The sequence below is a fragment of the Elaeis guineensis genome, chromosome 13, assembly GCF_000442705.2.
Source record: "Elaeis guineensis isolate ETL-2024a chromosome 13, EG11, whole genome shotgun sequence".
NCBI lineage: Eukaryota > Viridiplantae > Streptophyta > Magnoliopsida > Arecales > Arecaceae > Elaeis > Elaeis guineensis.
Genome location: NC_026005.2, coordinates 7,917,935 through 7,936,225, shown reverse-complemented (window position 1 = coordinate 7,936,225; position 18,291 = coordinate 7,917,935). Strand labels below are relative to the sequence as shown.

The 18,291-nt window shown below is 38.3% G+C and overlaps 1 protein-coding gene across 1 annotated transcript; it reads left to right on the top strand.

Moving 5' to 3' along the window:
• The first annotated feature begins 966 nt into the window (after positions 1–966).
• Positions 967–17,717, top strand: LOC105033005 (protein CELLULOSE SYNTHASE INTERACTIVE 1). The gene is made up of 8 exons (XM_010907619.3): positions 967–1,112; positions 1,701–1,838; positions 3,791–3,864; positions 7,340–10,394; positions 10,613–13,157; positions 14,290–14,744; positions 16,986–17,102; positions 17,234–17,717. Exons 3-8 carry the CDS (start codon positions 3,854–3,856, stop codon positions 17,372–17,374), a joined length of 6,324 nt encoding a protein of 2,107 aa, XP_010905921.1. The 5' UTR covers positions 967–1,112; positions 1,701–1,838; positions 3,791–3,853; the 3' UTR covers positions 17,375–17,717.
• The last annotated feature ends 574 nt before the right edge of the window (positions 17,718–18,291 follow it).

Below are 18,291 nucleotides of genomic sequence, written 5' to 3'. Positions count from 1 at the left end.
ATTAGCATTTTATCATAGATATAATTTGATGTATATGGTAGAGCTGAAATGATATGATTATAGAGAGGATAATCTATGGGATATCTATCATGGATAACCATCAACATTTCAAAAATCCAAACCGGCCCCTTTTTTTAATAAAAATTAATTCTCTAATTAGTTCAGTTAGTGTTTTTTTTTTTTTTTTTGGGTGGAAGTGAAAAGCTTTCATTGATGTAAACTGTAAAAGTCTCAAGGTTGAAACAAAGATCTGGCAGCCCAACAACCATTTAAACTTACATTCAAAACCCCTACACAAAGATTTAAAAAATAAAGTATAAACAGGACCTAGGTATGATGTAGACCCCAAAAAGAAAACAGTGAATGATATATTATAGCTTTCAACCATCTAAGACTCCAGACAAAGCACGGGAAACTTGAAATTGATAAAGTGAACTGGTATATTGAAATCTACATAAAGTTCTCCTAAGAAGGAAATCCATCAGGTTGTCCTGTTCGCCAAAATGTGGATATGATTTGGAAGAGGCAATTCAGGTATTTTTCTGACTGCCAATAATGCTGCATCTGGGACAACATTTGAAACAGAGGTACGTGAAGTGAACTTGAGAAATTGTCCTGTGTTAAAATTATAACAAATTGTATTGATAACAGATTATCCTTCAGAACTCGATATTGCAGTAGATACCTCACAGAAAATCACAAGAATATAATGTTCAGTTAGTGTTGAAGGGATAAAAAAAATCAGAGAGAAATACATTAGATATGAACACATATGAACCACACTAACGAAAGGTTGCGCATTAACCTTACGTCATTACTGTTCTGGATTAATGCGGCTCGCGCCGATCCCCTACGAGCCGCCGCCGCCTCCAAATTGGCGCTGTAAATTGTCGGCGGACGTCAGATTGAAGAGAGAGAAACCAGAGCTTACTATAAATTGCAACTCATTTTAGCGGACGAAATTTCGGAGGCCAAAAGAAAAAATAGGAGCCTCTCTCTCCTCGGCTTCGGAGGCGGAGAGAAAAAAAATCTCTGCTGTCCTCCGAAAGATCTCCACTCCACTTTCCTCTCCCACTAGAATCGAAGCTCTTCTGCTGCTCGAGTCCGTCGAGGTTGCTCTCCTCTGATTTTTCTCGATTTTTCCCCTTTTTTTTTGGGTACATTTTTAGGCTCCCTGTGTGAATTGGGAGTGGGAGTGGAAGATCCGGTCTCCTCTGGGAAATTCGGCATTAATGCGATCGTTTCTGCTCTGAAATTTACTGAATTGTTGGAGTTTTGGAGTCTTTTGTCTGAGGTGGACCCTTTTAGTTCCATTTTCTCGGAAAGTTGGAGTCTTTCGAGGGATTAACGAGCGATCTGGTAGGTGTGAGGTGAATGTGGAGAATTTTGTCTGGATTCGGTTTGCTTTGGGAGAACAGTTTGGGAACATTGAGAAATCATCGGATCTGTGGACGGAAATCACTGGTTTGATGATTTGGAGTTGGAGCAAATGTCAATGATTCAGATCTAAACATCCGAGTTCTCCACCATTTTAGGGGGGCTTTTTTTTTTAAAAAAAAAAAACGAGATGGGTTGCTCAATTCTACTCATCGATTTAGATTTCTCTCCTTCTTTTTACCTCGTCCTTTTATTTGGTGTAATTAGTACAGATTTATATATAGTCCAGATCCCAAAATCTGATTTTCTTTTAATTTGTTCAGGTTGTTTTGATTTGGAAGCAGATTGACGGCAAAGAAGAGAAGTAGGTTAACTTAGCTGAGGGCTCTTAAGCAGCAGTAAAGCTGGCGACAACACTAGCGTGGAGGTACAATGGTGGCAGCCACGGAGCTGCGGATCTGGTAGGTTGTTTCTTTGATGTTCTGTAAGGGAGTCAATGATTACGGACGGCTCATGGCATTATTGCAGTATCTCGTAGATCAGTAAGAAATAGTTGGACGAAAATGGATAGGGGAGTTAATTCTATTCAAGACGGGTCCTTGAATCTGGTGGTTCAATGTAATCTATGGAATATATTACCGTTTTGGCAATGTAATCATAACAAAAGAAGCAGTTTCTTTTAGGTAGATCCTTTATAATTTTGGTTGAGAAAGAAAAAGAAAATCAGGTTGGGTTCTCTATTTGGGCCGCAATTCGATATGTTTAGTGCTATTCATGCCCAAATCCATTCATTTTCCATTTTCGATTTGAAAATGGAACTAGAAGAGTATGTCAATGAAGTTTCTTTGTCGGTTAAGATTCCAATCACTAAACCTCACTCATGATCTTAAATGATTAGTTGTTAGAGTTTGTTTACATGTAATTGGGTCTACCGGAAAAAAAAAAAAAAAAAAAAAACACTGGATGATTCAATTGTTTCATTAAGACGGTCTTGAGATCATCTGATTATCATGTTGGAATTAGTGTCTCTTTTTTTCACTTGTTTCATAGTGTTCTTAAAGCAGTTCAGGTCTTTTCCTTTTCCTATGCGAGACTCATTGCCAAACACTAATTATCTGTATTATGAACTCTTCAATCTGTATCCTTTTGCCAATTATTTTCTTGCTAATAATACTCAGTTTATTCTCTCTAATTTTCTTTGTGCAAAAGAATTTTACCAAATCATCCTCATAAATGCTTTTTACCAATTTGAAAACACTGGATAGAAAGATTGTAAACTAAGCTAAAGCTTAGTAGAGCTTGTTTGCACTGGAGGTTATCGAAATGAATGTTGCTCAAATGCCTATCTGGTATTGTTTTGCTGGAAACAGTATGATGGAAGAAGGAATCTGACTGATAGAAGGTTATGGTTAGCAACAAGTCTGAACCCCCCTAAGAGTAGCCAGGCAGCACTAAAAACTCTGCCATCTAAAATCCCTGTGACTTCAAGTGACGTGAAAGGTAGACTTGCGGATGTGCATCACATATTTGATCATGGTAGGATAAGCTTGTCAGATCTTCAAAAGCCAAATTATATCCCCAGATCTAATTGCACTAGACTTGCCAATAATAAAATGCATAATCTTCACAAAAAACCACATTTTCAGGATTTTGAACCACAGACGTTTCTCTTTTAACTTATCAGATTTTAGGACCTCCTTATATCCATGGATTGGACCCTGACCGGGTAGTTTAAATGTGGCATCACATAATAAAAACACTAAGAGGTGACTCAGATAGCTTGATATGTTAAAAAAGCAACCTGATATTTCCTATGCAACATATATCTCCCACTAACATTATTCATCATGGGCAAGCAATGACAAAGATGATAAGAGATATAACTTATTAATCTTTACCCTCATACCACTATGGATAAATGATCATAAACTACCTGGATAAGAACCATGGGACTGAGAAAGCATCGAGTATTTAGTATTTTGGTGGCATCAATTCTAAATCAAACTCGGCCACCTCATTATTGTAAATTCTAGCTTTAGATTTGATCCTGTTTGAACAGACATTGTTAAAATCTATGCAGCTGTTGATTCTAGTTAGTTGTAGCTTTAAGGATCAAAGGAATACCACTGATTTCATAAATAACTATAAAAAAAATATTGATATTAGTGAACCTCAGATTTTACAAAATTAACATTAGTTAATCTGCAAGGCATTTTTGTGGATGCTAATTTATACATAAATTCACATAGTATAATCTTACCTTCATATAATCCTTTTTAGATGATAATGGAGCTATTTGCAATGCATCTTATCTCGACAACTGCATAACTCTGTATATGTCATGGAAACTAATCTCCAGCCTTCGTTGATGCACTCCTTATGATTAATGTTATTCCCCACTGTTCAATTACAGGAAAGAAATCTGGATACTAAAGTTCAAGCTTCAGAGCCCCCAACCCCACACTCAATAATTAAGATGGGCTTGAGGTGAGTTTAGAATTTCATACCTCTATGTTTCAGGTTTCATCACTAAATATCTCTGCAAGAGAAATAGCACAAAGTTTATTTACACTGTTAATTATTCTTTCTTTTTTAAAATTTATGATGACTATAACTTGACATTATGAATACATTCTAAGATACAAAATATGCACATATATGTGTACCTGGGACATATTTATTCCATGTGCAGAACAGATGCTATGGCATAGTCCCTAAGTGCAATTTGGGCCATTCAAATCAGTAATTTAAACCACGTGTCAGTATCTACATTATGTAAAACGCCTTTGGACCCAAAATGAAAGGTTTTTTTTTTTTAAAGAAAAAAGGAAAGAAATCAGTGGTTTAATCTAAATCCAATGTTGGAACATCTCCTACACAATTGGAATTTGGTCTGTATGCGCTTCAAAGTTCAAACATATGCAGTCAGGATAAACCACGTAGATTATCCATTCGAGTGGTCCACCATGCATTTTAGTCACAAGGCATGACTAAGTTATGCCTAGGGAACATTAAGATTATTAGCATACACATATTTAGTTTTGTGTGTATTAATGATACATTGTCATATTTTTTGCTTATCATTTTTGTCTGTTTATTTGTCTATAGGGTTTGTGGATGTTAGCAAGGTTTTAAATCCCGACGGAGGTATCCTGATTTCTCCATAGAACGTGGCATCCTATTGTCCCATTCTGGTAGAGGTCTTAGTCATGCATCCTAGTAGATATGCTCTGTCTCTCTCATTTTCTTCTTTCTTTCCTTTCTTTCTTTCTTTTATTTTCTTTCTTTCCTTCTTTTCTTTTTTTCTTACCGTCCTTTCCTTCCTTTCCTTTTTGTTTCTTTTCTTATCCCTTCCTTTCTTTATTTTTTTCCATTTCTTCTTTCTCTGTCCTTCATTTCTTTTTCTTCTCCTTTCCTTTCTTTGTTCCATGTTTCTTCTTCTTCTTTCCTTTTCCTTTTCTTTATCTTTCTTTCCTTTTTTTTTTTTCGCTTTCTTCTTCTCTATTTGCATTGATGAATTTTGGAGTCCTGACCTTGTCTTGATCCCGTTTTCTCATAGGATGGGGTGGGACAGCTGGGATGCCCACTGTCCTACCAAGACATAGAACCTTGGGTGTTAGTGATACCATTGTGCCATGTTGCTTGCTGTTAGGTAGAAAAGATCTTTTGATATACACCAACTTGTAAAAAACTATTGTAATAGAGAATATGCCACCTGGTTTTTTTCTTATACCATTAAATATCTATTAATGGTTACATTGTCTCCATCTATAGATTACTCAATAAAGTGCAATAAACAGTCATTGTAAGCTCACACAATTATGGTTTTGAGTTGCAACATTCATTTAGTTTAAGAAAATAAATTTAAGGTTAATTGGCTCTAAGCTCATGCTAATTACATTTTAATACTATGATATAAATTTCATGGTTTTATGATTTATATAACATTCATATTATGCAAGCTCAACTATTTAAAATTAGTTTTTGGGTGTCAATATCATATCAGAGGTTCAATCTGTAAATGGTTTCTGGAGAAAAATATTGCTGTAGAATCTGCAAATTAAAGCTGAAAGTTGTCTGGCCGCTAGGCAAATCTTGGTTTCCTATCCAAAATCTGTTATTGAAAGCTTTGAACTAAACCAAATGAAAGCTCATTTAGGACTGATGGGCATGGACTTTTAGGCCACACTGTGTACTATCGTGGATTTAGACCAGGACTGGTCTAGTTGCATCTCCTTTCCATAAAGACATTATCACTAAAATGTTTAGCTCCTCATTGCTTAGTTCATGTAGGCCCAGCTTTCCATTCATACAAAATTGTAATGTTTGGAAAGACCATGATCATTAATATATCATTAATGGGAATTGACAAAATATACATTAACATAACATTTGGACTCTCATGTTAGTCCTGTACACAACCAATCGTGTAAGAGAGAACACCCATGTCTCATAGCTCTTAACACCAACTCTCAAACTTATATGCTCCACAGTCGAATGTGACTTTGTTAATGAGTAATTAGTAGGATGTTTGTGGAGGTACGAGTGATGAATAACAGATTGCTTTCAGTTTGCATTACTCTGTCACCATCAAGTGAATGGCCAACCATTGTGACACTTACATCATTGTAATGTTTTCAAAACCCCACTCCTACTGACAATAGATAGCATAACCGGTAAGCACCCATCCTTTTTTCTAACTGCTACCACCATTAGCATTCTTGTTCCTAACCTCATGAGCATTACCATTGCCACCATATTTTAATCACAGAATCATTTTCCTTTTCTTTTCTCCATGCAAAAAATGTTTGAATATGTAGATGTTGACCTGAGAAATATATATCCCCGTGTGTGCGTGCTCCATCAACTTGTAGGCACATATACAGCTCTAACCATAAGCATAACCAGCGTTATTCTGCATGTTTTAGTTTTCTTTGACAAAACCTTTATTGTTTAACTCCTTGTATTTGTTATGAATGGGATCTTTGTAAGGTTGATCATTATGAGTGTTACAATTAATTCAATGGGGAAGCCCAATGGCACAAAGAAAGAGATTTATTAGCTCGTTATTTAGTAAGAATGAGTGAAAAGGGAATCTATAAAAAATTATTCAACAGGCTCTAGAAGGAATTCCTAGAGATCCCTATGAGAATTTAGAAGTCTGACAAGCAAAAAGGTGGGCACACACAAAAAAGGGTTGTATCCATCTGCAATATGAGTATCAAGCTAAGAATGTATAAAATTCCAACCCTGCCCTCTAACTAAAATATACAGAGGAATGGAAAGAAAAAAAAAACAATAATTAACAAGAATGACTATTGTAAATGTGATGGTTGCTCATAAGTGGTGACTATGTTATAGGACCATGTCAAGATCCTTATTTTTATCATTGCCATTTGCGCTGTGTACTTTTGAATCATCCAATGAACTGATTTTCTCATTTTATGAGGTTCCAAAATTGAAAATATAAGGCTTGTCATTTATTTATTTATGGGATTCGAGATATGCTTCTTTAATCATTATATTCCCACATGGATAGTGATGTATTTAACTGTCAAATTTTCTTGAGAACACAGATTTCATAATTAGACATCAATGTCACAGTAGCAACATTGACAAAATTCAACACTACAACATGCAAGTTTCTTTTGCCCTATCTGTTCTGTGTTCACATTGTCCCTGCATAATGTTATGACATGTGTAGTAGTTGAAGAATGACCCTCTTATTTTAGTGGGCAGTTGAACATCCAGTTGTCTCCTGCATAATGTTCTGACATGTCTAGTATTTGAAGAATGATTGTTTTTTGAACATCCAGCTATCTCTTAACAAATGTTTAGAGCATTACGTGTAAACTCATTTTAAATCACAAAATTTAGTTGCTCACTATTGTGACCATTCTGCAATGATGAATACTTGTGGACAGCTTTCACCTATGGATCTTGCTAATTATGTTACTTTCAGAGACCGTGCTAGCATGGAGGATCCAGATGGAACGCTTTCAAGTATTGCCCAGTGTGTAGAGCAATTACGTCGGAATTCTTCAGCTGCGCAAGAGAAAGAGAGCTCCTTGAAACAGTTGCTAGAACTTATCGAAACTCGTGATAATGCCTTTGGTGCCGTGGGGTCACACTCCCAGGCAGTTCCCATTCTTGTCGCTCTCCTTAGGTCAGGGTCATTAGGAGTGAAGATGTTGGCTGCTGCTGTTTTAGGATCTCTTTGCAAGGAGGAAGAACTAAGAGTAAAAGTATTGCTCGGTGGTTGCATCCCTCCACTGCTCGCTCTCCTCAAGTCCAGCTCAGCTGAGGGCCAGATTGCAGCTGCAAAAACTATTTATGCTGTTTCTCAAGGTGGAGCAAGGGATCATGTTGGATCAAAGATCTTCGCAACTGAGGGAGTTGTTCCTGTTTTATGGGAGCAGCTAAAACATGGTCTCAAAAATGGTAGTATGGTGGATAATCTGCTTACTGGAGCATTAAAGAATTTATCTAAGAGCACAGATGGTTTCTGGCCAGCGACCATAGAATCTGGCGGAGTGGATATACTTATAAAACTGCTTTCTTTGGGACAAACCAGTACAATTGCAAATGTTTGCTATCTTCTTGCGTGTGTAATGATGGAAGATGCATCAGTTTGTTCAAGAGTTTTAGCTGCAGGAACCACTAAGCAACTCCTCAAGTTACTGGGGCCTGGTAATGAAGCTTCTATTAGAGCTGAGGCTGCGGGTGCCCTTAAATCTCTTTCTGCACAGTGTAAGGAAGCCAGGCGTGAGATAGCTAATTCTAATGGGATCCCTGCATTGATAAATGCAACTATAGCTCCATCAAAAGAATTTATGCAAGGCGAATCTGCTCAAGCATTGCAAGAAAATGCAATGTGTGCATTAGCAAATATATCTGGTGGATTGTCATATGTGATATCCAGCCTAGGTGAAAGCCTCGAATCATGTACTTCACCTGCACAGATTGCTGACACACTGGGTGCTTTAGCTTCAGCCCTGATGATATATGACTCGAACGCTGAATCTGTTAGGGCTTCAGACCCTTTAATCATTGAGAAGATATTGGTAAACCAGTTTAAACCTAAGTTGCCATTTCTTGTAGAGGAGCGTACTATTGAAGCATTGGCCAGTTTGTATGGGAATAATATTCTATCAAGGAGGCTTCGCAGTTCTGATGCAAAACGCTTGCTTGTTGGTTTGATAACGATGGCAACAAATGAGGCACAAGATGAACTGGTGAAATCTCTTCTTATAGTCTGCAACAAAGAATGTAGCCTATGGCATGCATTGCAAGGTCGTGAGGGGGTTCAGCTTTTGATATCTCTTCTCGGCCTCTCATCGGAACAACAACAGGAATGTGCTGTGGCTCTTCTTTGCCTCTTATCCAATGAAAATGATGAAAGCAAATGGGCCATAACTGCTGCTGGAGGCATTCCTCCTCTTGTTCAAATTTTAGAAACAGGATCTCCAAAAGCCAAAGAAGATTCTGCAATAATCCTTGGAAACCTTTGTAACCACAGTGAAGACATTCGAGCATGTGTTGAAAGTGCTGATGCTGTTCCTGCTTTATTATGGCTGTTGAAAAATGGAAGTGATAATGGAAAAGAGATCGCATCAAAAACATTAAATCATCTCATCCATAAGTCAGATACTGGGACTATCAGCCAGCTCTCTGCTTTACTAACCAGTGACCAGCCTGAGTCTAAAGTATATATATTGGATGCACTAAAAAGTTTGCTTTCAGTAGCACCCCTAAATGATATTTTGCATGAAGGAAGTGCTGCAAATGATGCTATTGAGACCATGATAAAAATCTTAAGTTTTACGAAGGAAGAAACTCAAGCTAAATCAGCATCAGCTCTTGCAGGACTCTTTCACTGCCGCAGAGACTTGAGAGAAACTCATGTTGCGGTGAAGACTCTCTGGTCAGTGATGAAGCTGCTTAATGTGGAGTCTGAAAGAATTCTGAGCGAGGCTTCATGCTGCCTTGCAGCTATTTTCCTTTCAATTAAGCAAAATAAGGAGGTTGCTGCAGTTGCTAAAGATGCATTGAATCCATTAATCCTTCTTGCTAATTCCTCAGTTCTAGAAGTGGCAGAGCAGGCAACACGAGCTCTGGCTAACCTTCTTCTGGATCATGAAGTATCTACGCAGGCATCTCCAGATGAGATTATTTTTCCTGTTACACGAGTTCTGCGAGATGGCACTATTGATGGAAGAGCTCATGCTGCAGCAGCAATTGCACGTCTTCTTCAGTGTCGCTTTATTGATCAGGCAATATCTGATAGTGTAAACCGTGCTGGGACAGTTCTCGCACTTGCTGCCCTTCTGGAATCTACTAGTGTTGAAGCTGAGGCTACATCAGAAGTTCTTAATGCAATGGCTATATTGTCAAGATCAAAAGGAGCAAGCGAGCATATAAAACCTCCATGGGCAATTCTTGCTGAACATCCCCATACAGTAGTCCCCCTTGTTGCATGTATAGCTGATGGAACTCCCTTGTTACAGGATAAAGCTATAGAAATTGTATCAAAACTTGGTCATGATCAGCCTGTTATACTGGGTGGTGTGGTTTCTGGCACCTCTGGGTGTATATCATCAATTGCAAGAAGAGTTATTGGGTGCAACAATTTCAAAGTCAAAGTTGGGGGAAGTGCTCTTCTTATTTGTGCTGCAAAAGAGAACAGCCAGAATCTGGTTGAAGCTTTGAATGAATCAAGCTTATGCACTCATCTCGTTCATTCTCTTGTTGGTATGCTTCATTCTACATATTCTTTGGCTGACCATAGAGATGGTGAAAGCAATATCGACATAAGCATTTATAGGCATCCTAAAGAGCAAGATACAAATGGTGAAATTGAGTGTAGCACTGCTGTGATTTCTGGTAACATGGTTGCCATTTGGCTACTTTCTATACTTGCTTGTCATGATGACAAAACTAAAGCAGCCATAATGGAGGCTGGAGCAATTGAAGCTCTTACTGACAAGATCTCTCAGTGTGCATTCCTATCCATACAGGTAACTGGCAATGCCTTTTCAGTAGTTCCATCCCTTATTATAGGAGCTTTTCCTATATCTGTATTTACCATATGTGTATTTCATGGTGGCACTTTCATCAATATTTTTTGTATATTGTTTACTTTCTTTGCTTAATGTCATGGTTTGTCTGCATGTTTTTTAATTCTTATGGTCACTCTCAAGACTTAATCGGACGTATGTAAATGTAAAATTTGCAGAGTGATTCTAAAGAAGATAACAGCACATGGGTATGTGCTTTGCTACTCGCAGCGCTGTTTCAGGACAGAGATATCATACGATCAAATGCAACAATGCACTCTATTCCAGTACTTGCAAATCTGTTGAGATCAGAAGAGTCAGCAAACAGATATTTTGCTGCACAAGCTTTGGCCAGTCTTGTTTGTAATGGTAGCAGAGGGACTCTGCTGGCTGTTGCTAATTCTGGGGCAGCTAATGGGCTCATACCTTTGCTTGGGTGTGCTGACACTGATATAGCTGATCTTTTAGAATTGTCAGAGGAGTTCTCTATGGTCCGCAATCCAGAGCAAGTTGCATTGGAGAGGTTGTTTAGAGTTGATGATATAAGGGTTGGTGCAACTTCTAGGAAAGCCATACCTGCACTTGTTGATTTGCTCAAACCAATTCCAGACCGACCAGGTGCACCTTTTCTGGCATTGGGCCTTCTGACTCATCTAGCAGTAGATTGCCCTGCAAATAAACTTGTAATGGTTGAAGCTGGGGCTTTAGAGGCACTTACTAAGTATCTCTCACTAGGACCACAAGATGCAACAGAAGAAGCGACCACAGAATTATTGGGCATTCTGTTCAGCAGTGCTGAAATAAGGCGTCATGAATCTGCATTTGGTTCTGTTAATCAACTTGTGGCAGTCTTACGACTAGGGGGAAGAAATTCCAGGTACAGTGCAGCTAAAGCTTTGGAGAGTTTGTTTTGCTCAGATCATATCAGGAATAGTGAGTCAGCTCGCCAAGCCATTCAACCCCTTGTAGAGCTTTTGAGCACTGGATCAGAGAAGGAGCAACATGCTGTTATTGCTGCTCTTGTTAGGTTGCTTTCTGAAAATCTGTCGAGAGCTCTTGCTGTTGCAGATGTTGAGATGAATGCAGTGGATGTCCTTTGCCGTATCCTTTCTTCGAACTGCTCAGTGGAATTGAAGGGAGGTGCTGCTGAGTTATGTTGTGTCCTTTTTGGAAATACAAGAATTCGGTCGACGATGGCTGCAGCACGTTGTGTGGAGCCTTTGGTGTCTCTATTAGTCAGTGAGTCTAGTCCTGCACAGCATTCAGTAGTTTGTGCACTGGATAAGCTTTTGGATGATGATCAATTGGCAGAACTAGTTGCTGCACATGGTGCTGTTGTTCCTCTTGTTGGTCTTCTGTTTGGTAAAAATTGCTTGCTTCATGAGGCAGTTGCTAGAGCTTTGGCAAAGTTAGGAAAGGATAGGCCAGCTTGTAAATTGGAAATGGTGAAAGCTGGGGTAATTGAGAGCACACTTAATATACTCCATGAAGCTCCTGATTTTCTCTGCATTGCGCTTGCTGAATTACTTAGAATATTGACCAACAATGCAAGCATTGCGAAGGGTCCATCAGCAGCCAAAGTTGTGGAACCTCTTTTCTCCTTACTAAGTAGGTCTGAAATTGGTCCTATTGGTCAGCATGGTACCTTACAGGTTCTTGTTAATATTTTGGAGCATCCTCATTGTCGAGCTGATTATAACCTGACACCTCGACAAGCCATTGAACCAGTTATTGCTTTACTGGATTCCCTTAGTCAAGCGGTGCAACAATTGGCTGCAGAACTATTATCCCATCTCCTCTTGGAAGAACACTTGCAGAAGGATTCTATAACAGAGCAAGCAATTAGTCCCCTAATCCAAGTTCTTGGATCAGGTGTGCCCATTTTACAACAGAGGTCTATAAAAGCTCTTGTTAACATTGCATTATCTTGGCCAAATACAATTGCTAAGGAAGGTGGTGTTTATGAGTTGTCTAAAGTAATATTGCAAACTGACCCTCCCTTGCCTCATGCTATATGGGAATCTGCTGCTTCTATCTTATCCAGCATTCTCCAGTATAGTTCTGAATTTTTTCTCGAACTGCCTGTGGCTGTATTGGTGCAGTTGCTTCACTCTGGAACAGAAAGTACAGTTGTAGGTGCACTAAATGCCCTGCTTGTGCTGGAAAGTGATGATTCAACCAGTGCTGAAGCAATGGCTGAAAGTGGTGCTGTAGAGGCATTATTGGAACTTCTCAGGAGTCATCAGTGTGAAGAAACTGCAGCAAGATTGCTGGAAGTGTTGCTTAACAATGTGAAGATCAGAGAAACAAAAGCTGCCAAATCTGCTATTTCACCACTATCCATGTATCTTCTAGATCCTCAAACACAATCCCAGCAGGGAAGGTTGCTTGCAGCTCTTGCTCTTGGTGATCTTTTCCAAAATGAAGGCCTTGCTCGAACTGCAGATGCTGTTTCAGCATGCCGAGCTCTGGTAAATCTTATTGAAGACCAACCAACAGAAGAAATGAAAGTAGTAGCCATATGCACCCTGCAGAATCTTGTAATGTACAGCAGATCAAATAAGAGAGCTGTTGCAGAAGCTGGTGGTGTTCAGGTTGTGCTGGACCTTGTTAATTCCAGCAATCCTGATACGTCTGTTCAGGCAGCAATGTTTGTTAAACTTCTCTTCTCTAATAACACCATCCAAGAGTATGCTTCGAGTGAAACAGTGAGAGCTATAACTGGTAAATTCTTGTGATTCTTGTCATGTGCCTTTCTTAGCAAACTTCTATTTGAAATTTTGTTGTTCTGGGATGCCTGCAGTCCAAGTTCAAGCACAAACAGATGCATAACTGAGGAAGATTGCTGCATGAATTCTTTGTTTCTTTCTTTCTTTTTAATCTTTCTCCTCACTGTGATTGTACTTGTCTAGTGGTTTTCTTGACTAACAATTAGCTCTGCTGAAGTGGACTATACCTGAATGTTGTCATCAATCATACTATTTTACTACTGCGTTTTAAAGTTGTCCTCCATTCCAGTTGCTTATCCTTTATTTTTGACAAATCAAACTAATTACGCTGAGCATAAAATAAAGAATTATAGCTAAGACTAACAGGCATTGATTTCTTATAAAACATCATATCTTCTTTTAGTTTAAGCCGTTTTGGTAAAAGAAATGCACTCTGGTTCAGGGCTCAGAGCATCACATTTTCCAGTCATATGAATTACCAAATGAAGTGGACAAATATGTTTCCAAGTTCATTGACCATGGTATTATCAAAGCATTAGGTATAAAACTTCTAGGATAGAACTAAATCACAGAAGATCATAAATGTTAGATCTAATTATTGAAGTAGAGAGCTCTGGATGATGTAACTATGGACTCTTACAACACAAAGTCAAACATAGTTATTATGCTTAGTTTATTGAATTGTTCTTGTTGAGGTGGTGATCAGCATTACTTCTCAAAATGGTGTGGCTATCTGTGAGCCTGCAATTTACCTGTCTCTTTAACAAAGAGGCTGGCTGAATTTAAGCAGTACATTATAATTATTTGTTGCCTTGTCATCAACCATGACACCAACTTTCTAATTTTTTGTCTGTTGATAATTCTAATGACTTAAATGCTCATAATATTCATTAGCCATAGCTATGAATTTTTTTACCAACACTAAAATGGAATAATCTTGGAGACTATTCTGAGAATAAAAAGCTTTATTGCTAACATGACCATTTTAATGTTGTTTCAACATAATTTGTTGAGGTTTTATTTTTAGACTTATTACATGGTCTAGCTGATATTTATTTTTCATTCAGTTGTGCTTTTCATGCATGCACTACCCTTTTCGAGACCTAATGATTCTGATTCTTGTGCAGCTGCCATTGAAAAAGATTTATGGGCCAATGGAAGTGCAAATGAGGAGTATCTAAAAGCACTGAATGCACTACTAGGCAACTTTCCTCGTTTGAGGGCTACTGAACCTGCTACTTTAAGCATTCCCCATCTTGTAACGTCTCTTAAAACTGGCTCTGAAGCAGCTCAAGAAGCAGCATTGGATTCACTTTTCTTTCTCAGGCAAGCTTGGTCAGCATGCCCAACTGAGATTTTCAAAGCTCAATCTGTTGCTGCATCAGAGGCTATTCCCTTGTTGCAATACTTGATTCAGTCTGGCCCACCTCGGTTCCAGGAAAAAGCTGAACTTCTTTTGCAGTGCTTACCAGGAACACTTACAGTCATTATAAAGCGGGGTAACAATTTAAGGCAGTCAGTGGGAAACCCAAGTGTATACTGCAAACTCACACTTGGCAACAATCCACCAAGACAAACGAAGGTAACATACAGTTGCTAACCAAACTTTGCATGTCTGAAACGAAACTTCTGAACTCCATTTTTGTTACTGTTGTTGTCTTATTGTGGCCTGCCTTCCAAGGCTACTAATATCCTGAAAGCACTATCCTTATCTTATTAAGATCGGCTTGTTTCTATATATGATGGGAAGCTATTTTTCATTAGAGTCAGTATTTTAACATTATTAGTTTTCTGATGATTTCAATAATGTTGTATTTATTATTCATATAAAAATTAAATAACTTATGCTATAGAAATAGTATTTAACATAATACCTGAGATGGCTTATGCTTTTCTTTAAATATAATCAGGTTTTTATTTGGCATATCCATGACCCTTTATCTACTAACTTACTAGGCTACGTAACTAATTTATAGTTTCCTTTCCTTTTAATTGGGAGGTCTTATCTACGTCTTAGCAAAATTGTTATACTTATCTCAATCCCAACTGCAACTAAAGCATAAAAGAAATTACCAAACAGCAAAATGAAGTCTGGATGGTTGGAACTTCCTCTTCTTCTTCTTTGGTATCTCATAACACACTTCTGCCCCTTCATGGATTTGTTGACAGCATTTATGTCAGCCAAAATTCTTCAATATCATTGTCAAATTATTAGTAAAAGGGTGGTCGCCTATTGAGGTCAGGAGGGAATAACATAGCGTACATAAGCTAGACCATCATGATTTCACCAAAGTAGAGCATAATTCTTGGTGCATTGAATTTCTAAAAGTTTTAAGGACTCACCCTTGTGACCTGAAAATGGGATCTACTGGAATTATAAAGTGTGAATCTCCATACAACATAGCAGGATATTTCTATGCATAATAAATATGAAAACAAGAAAAAGCATGCTAAGTGTTGCGGATGAAATTCTCAACGACTTGGGGATGGATGCCTTTAAAACCTTTGTTGACCATAGGGCTTGCGTCACATCTGGCAAAAATATACACAACAAATCCTATCACAACTAAGTGGGCCATTTCTATGAATCCTAGCCAAGTACATGGTCAAATTTTCAAAAATGAATAAAAAACCAAAAGATTTATTATATTAGTTTTGTTCCTCTTTATCTTCTTCTCCTCTTTTCTGCCACTTCTACAGGATCTGTGACCTCTCAGCGCCGGGGTCGGTTTTAACCTATGGTGCACATGGTCAAACTATCTCAATTAGTTTACCACTTATTCCTTGAATACTACTAATCTTGCACGTCCTTTTCCAGTTTTCCTTGTTCTTTCACCTCACAATATTAGTGTTTTGGATTGCACTCTAATTGTTTTGTGATGTGACCATGTTGCCATCTTAAATGTACGTAAGCACTTTTTGAATTGGGTTGCTTTTTAGATCACCATGCTCTGCATTTTGTTTGGTATATGCTTTAGATATCCTCTCCACTCATATTCTTCACATCGACAGCTTCAGACAAGCCCTTCTCCTGCTTGTTCATATTCTTCACTCATTCAGCATTCTGCACCTTTTGATCCCTTATCTCCTATTCTGGATGGGTAGAAATGATGAGTGGAGAGAACTTCTTGGAAGATCGCGTCTTTTTGGGTACATGCTTTCAGACCAAAATATATCTTGGCTCTTGCAAGTATGCCTTGCCCTTCTCTAAGATTTTAGTAGTTGGAGCACCTTTAAGGTCAATATTATAAGTGAAGCAAGGAATGGGACTCTTAGGAGTTAGTTAAAACAAAGGAAGCCAGAGGGCTTACACACCCTCGTCTATTTAATAATACCAATCATCAAGATCATTGAGGGTTTTTGGAGTAGTAGTGTTTGGGCTTGTTAAGTGCCGATGCATCCATCATTCTTGGGATCTTCCTAGAGTGATTTGCCCACAAGAATCATGGACTGTGTGTCCGCACCAGACCAGCACATACTATGCCAGTGCCCTTTAGAGCAGCATGGCTGCATGCCAGCGCTTGCTCTTGGTGCAAGTGCACGCAAAGCACTGGCAAGACAGGGAACTGGTATGCAATGCTTTAATCCTTGGCGAGAATATGTTGATTAATCATATGAAATGATGTAGAACATCTGAATTTAAGAGTTACATGTGCTTCACTATAATATGCTTGTGTATTGCTGAAACATTATAAAATTTTGGTACATAGACTGCACAGCATTGTGGTAAAGCTTGAGCTTTATAATTATCTACTGACCATAGGGGTTATTCTTGCATGACATAACCACAGTCATTTACTTTAATGTCATCTTCCAATTTCAGATTGTGTCAACGGGTCCAACCCCTGAATGGGATGAAGCTTTTTCTTGGGCATTTGATAGTCCTCCTAAAGGCCAGAAGCTTCACATATCTTGCAGGAATAAGAGCAAATTCGGAAAGGTATTGACCCCAAAGAAAATAGACTGATGTTATCCCTCTTTTGGCCCAACACTTTGCTTCAAAAATCTTTGTGCTTTTGACCTTAGTTCTACTGGAACTTGACTGCCTCATTTTCCTGGGTCTGACTGCAGAGCAAATTTGGAAAAGTAACGATTCAGATTGATCGGGTGGTTATGCTGGGATCAGTAGCTGGAGAGTATACATTGCTCCCTGAAAGCAAAAGTGGACCCCCCAGAAACTTGGAAATTGAATTTCAATGGTCCAATAAATAGTAGCTCTTGCAAGGTGCGCCATCTTTGCAATTTTAATTTATAAGAACTGAAATTGCTCCTTCTTGTCTCCCTTTCAGCCTTGCTCTCTTTATGTGTCAATGTATATAGTCTGTGGAGGAAATTGTCATCTCTGTTCTCTCTTTGCATTAGAAAATGAGTTGTGTCAGGTACCCGGGTCTTTTTCTTTCTTTGCTTGTAATGACTTATTCTTTATTTTTTTCAACATTTGCCATGATAAGCTTCGAGGGAAATTGTAGCTTTAGAACTTTGATTTCCTCCCTTTTTCTTGTAAGAGATGTTTGTATGAATGTTTCTAATGAGCATTGAGGAGTGTTTTTCAAAATGGATGCAACTTGTCTCTGTTTTTCACGGTTGGAACTGTCAAGAGAATTATTATTGCTCTGACTTATACAGCCTAAAAAAGAACAAAAGAACAATTACTTGAAGGAATTTCCTATAGAACTTTCATTTGTTTTTGCTACCTTTTCTTAATTGTTGATGCTAAGTTCAAAAAGGTTTGAGGCTTGAAATAATGCATATAACCCGAAGATGGAAAAGGTTTAGCATGCTGTCTTTCTGGTGTCCCATGACAAGATGGTCATTCTGATGGAATAATATAATTGTTTGTGGCATACATTTTTCAAAGAATGATCAAAGAGGCAGCAAAACCAAAAGTCGGCAGTAACTGTTGCAATGTTTTCCAACTCCCCCCAGACCCCCGAGAAAGAACAGAACACAGAACACGATTAAAAAGGGAGTCTGGTGTTGGTTCATGGTTGTTCATATCGCTATAAGTTGCTTTATTTGTCAATATTTTGCATGGATCTCAAATTCTTAGCTATTATGGGCATAGAAAGTTTGCTTAGAATTGTTATAAATCCAGATTCTGAATAATACTGTACTCATTTTTTACCCCG

Excerpts from the sequence above, each read along its gene's own strand:
- LOC105033005 (XM_010907619.3), top strand. Across the intron at positions 10,395-10,612 it reads GTGCATTCCTATCCATACAG|AGTGATTCTAAAGAAGATAA; the intron begins GTAACTGGCAAT and ends TAAAATTTGCAG. Across the intron at positions 17,103-17,233 it reads ATAAGAGCAAATTCGGAAAG|AGCAAATTTGGAAAAGTAAC; the intron begins GTATTGACCCCA and ends GTCTGACTGCAG.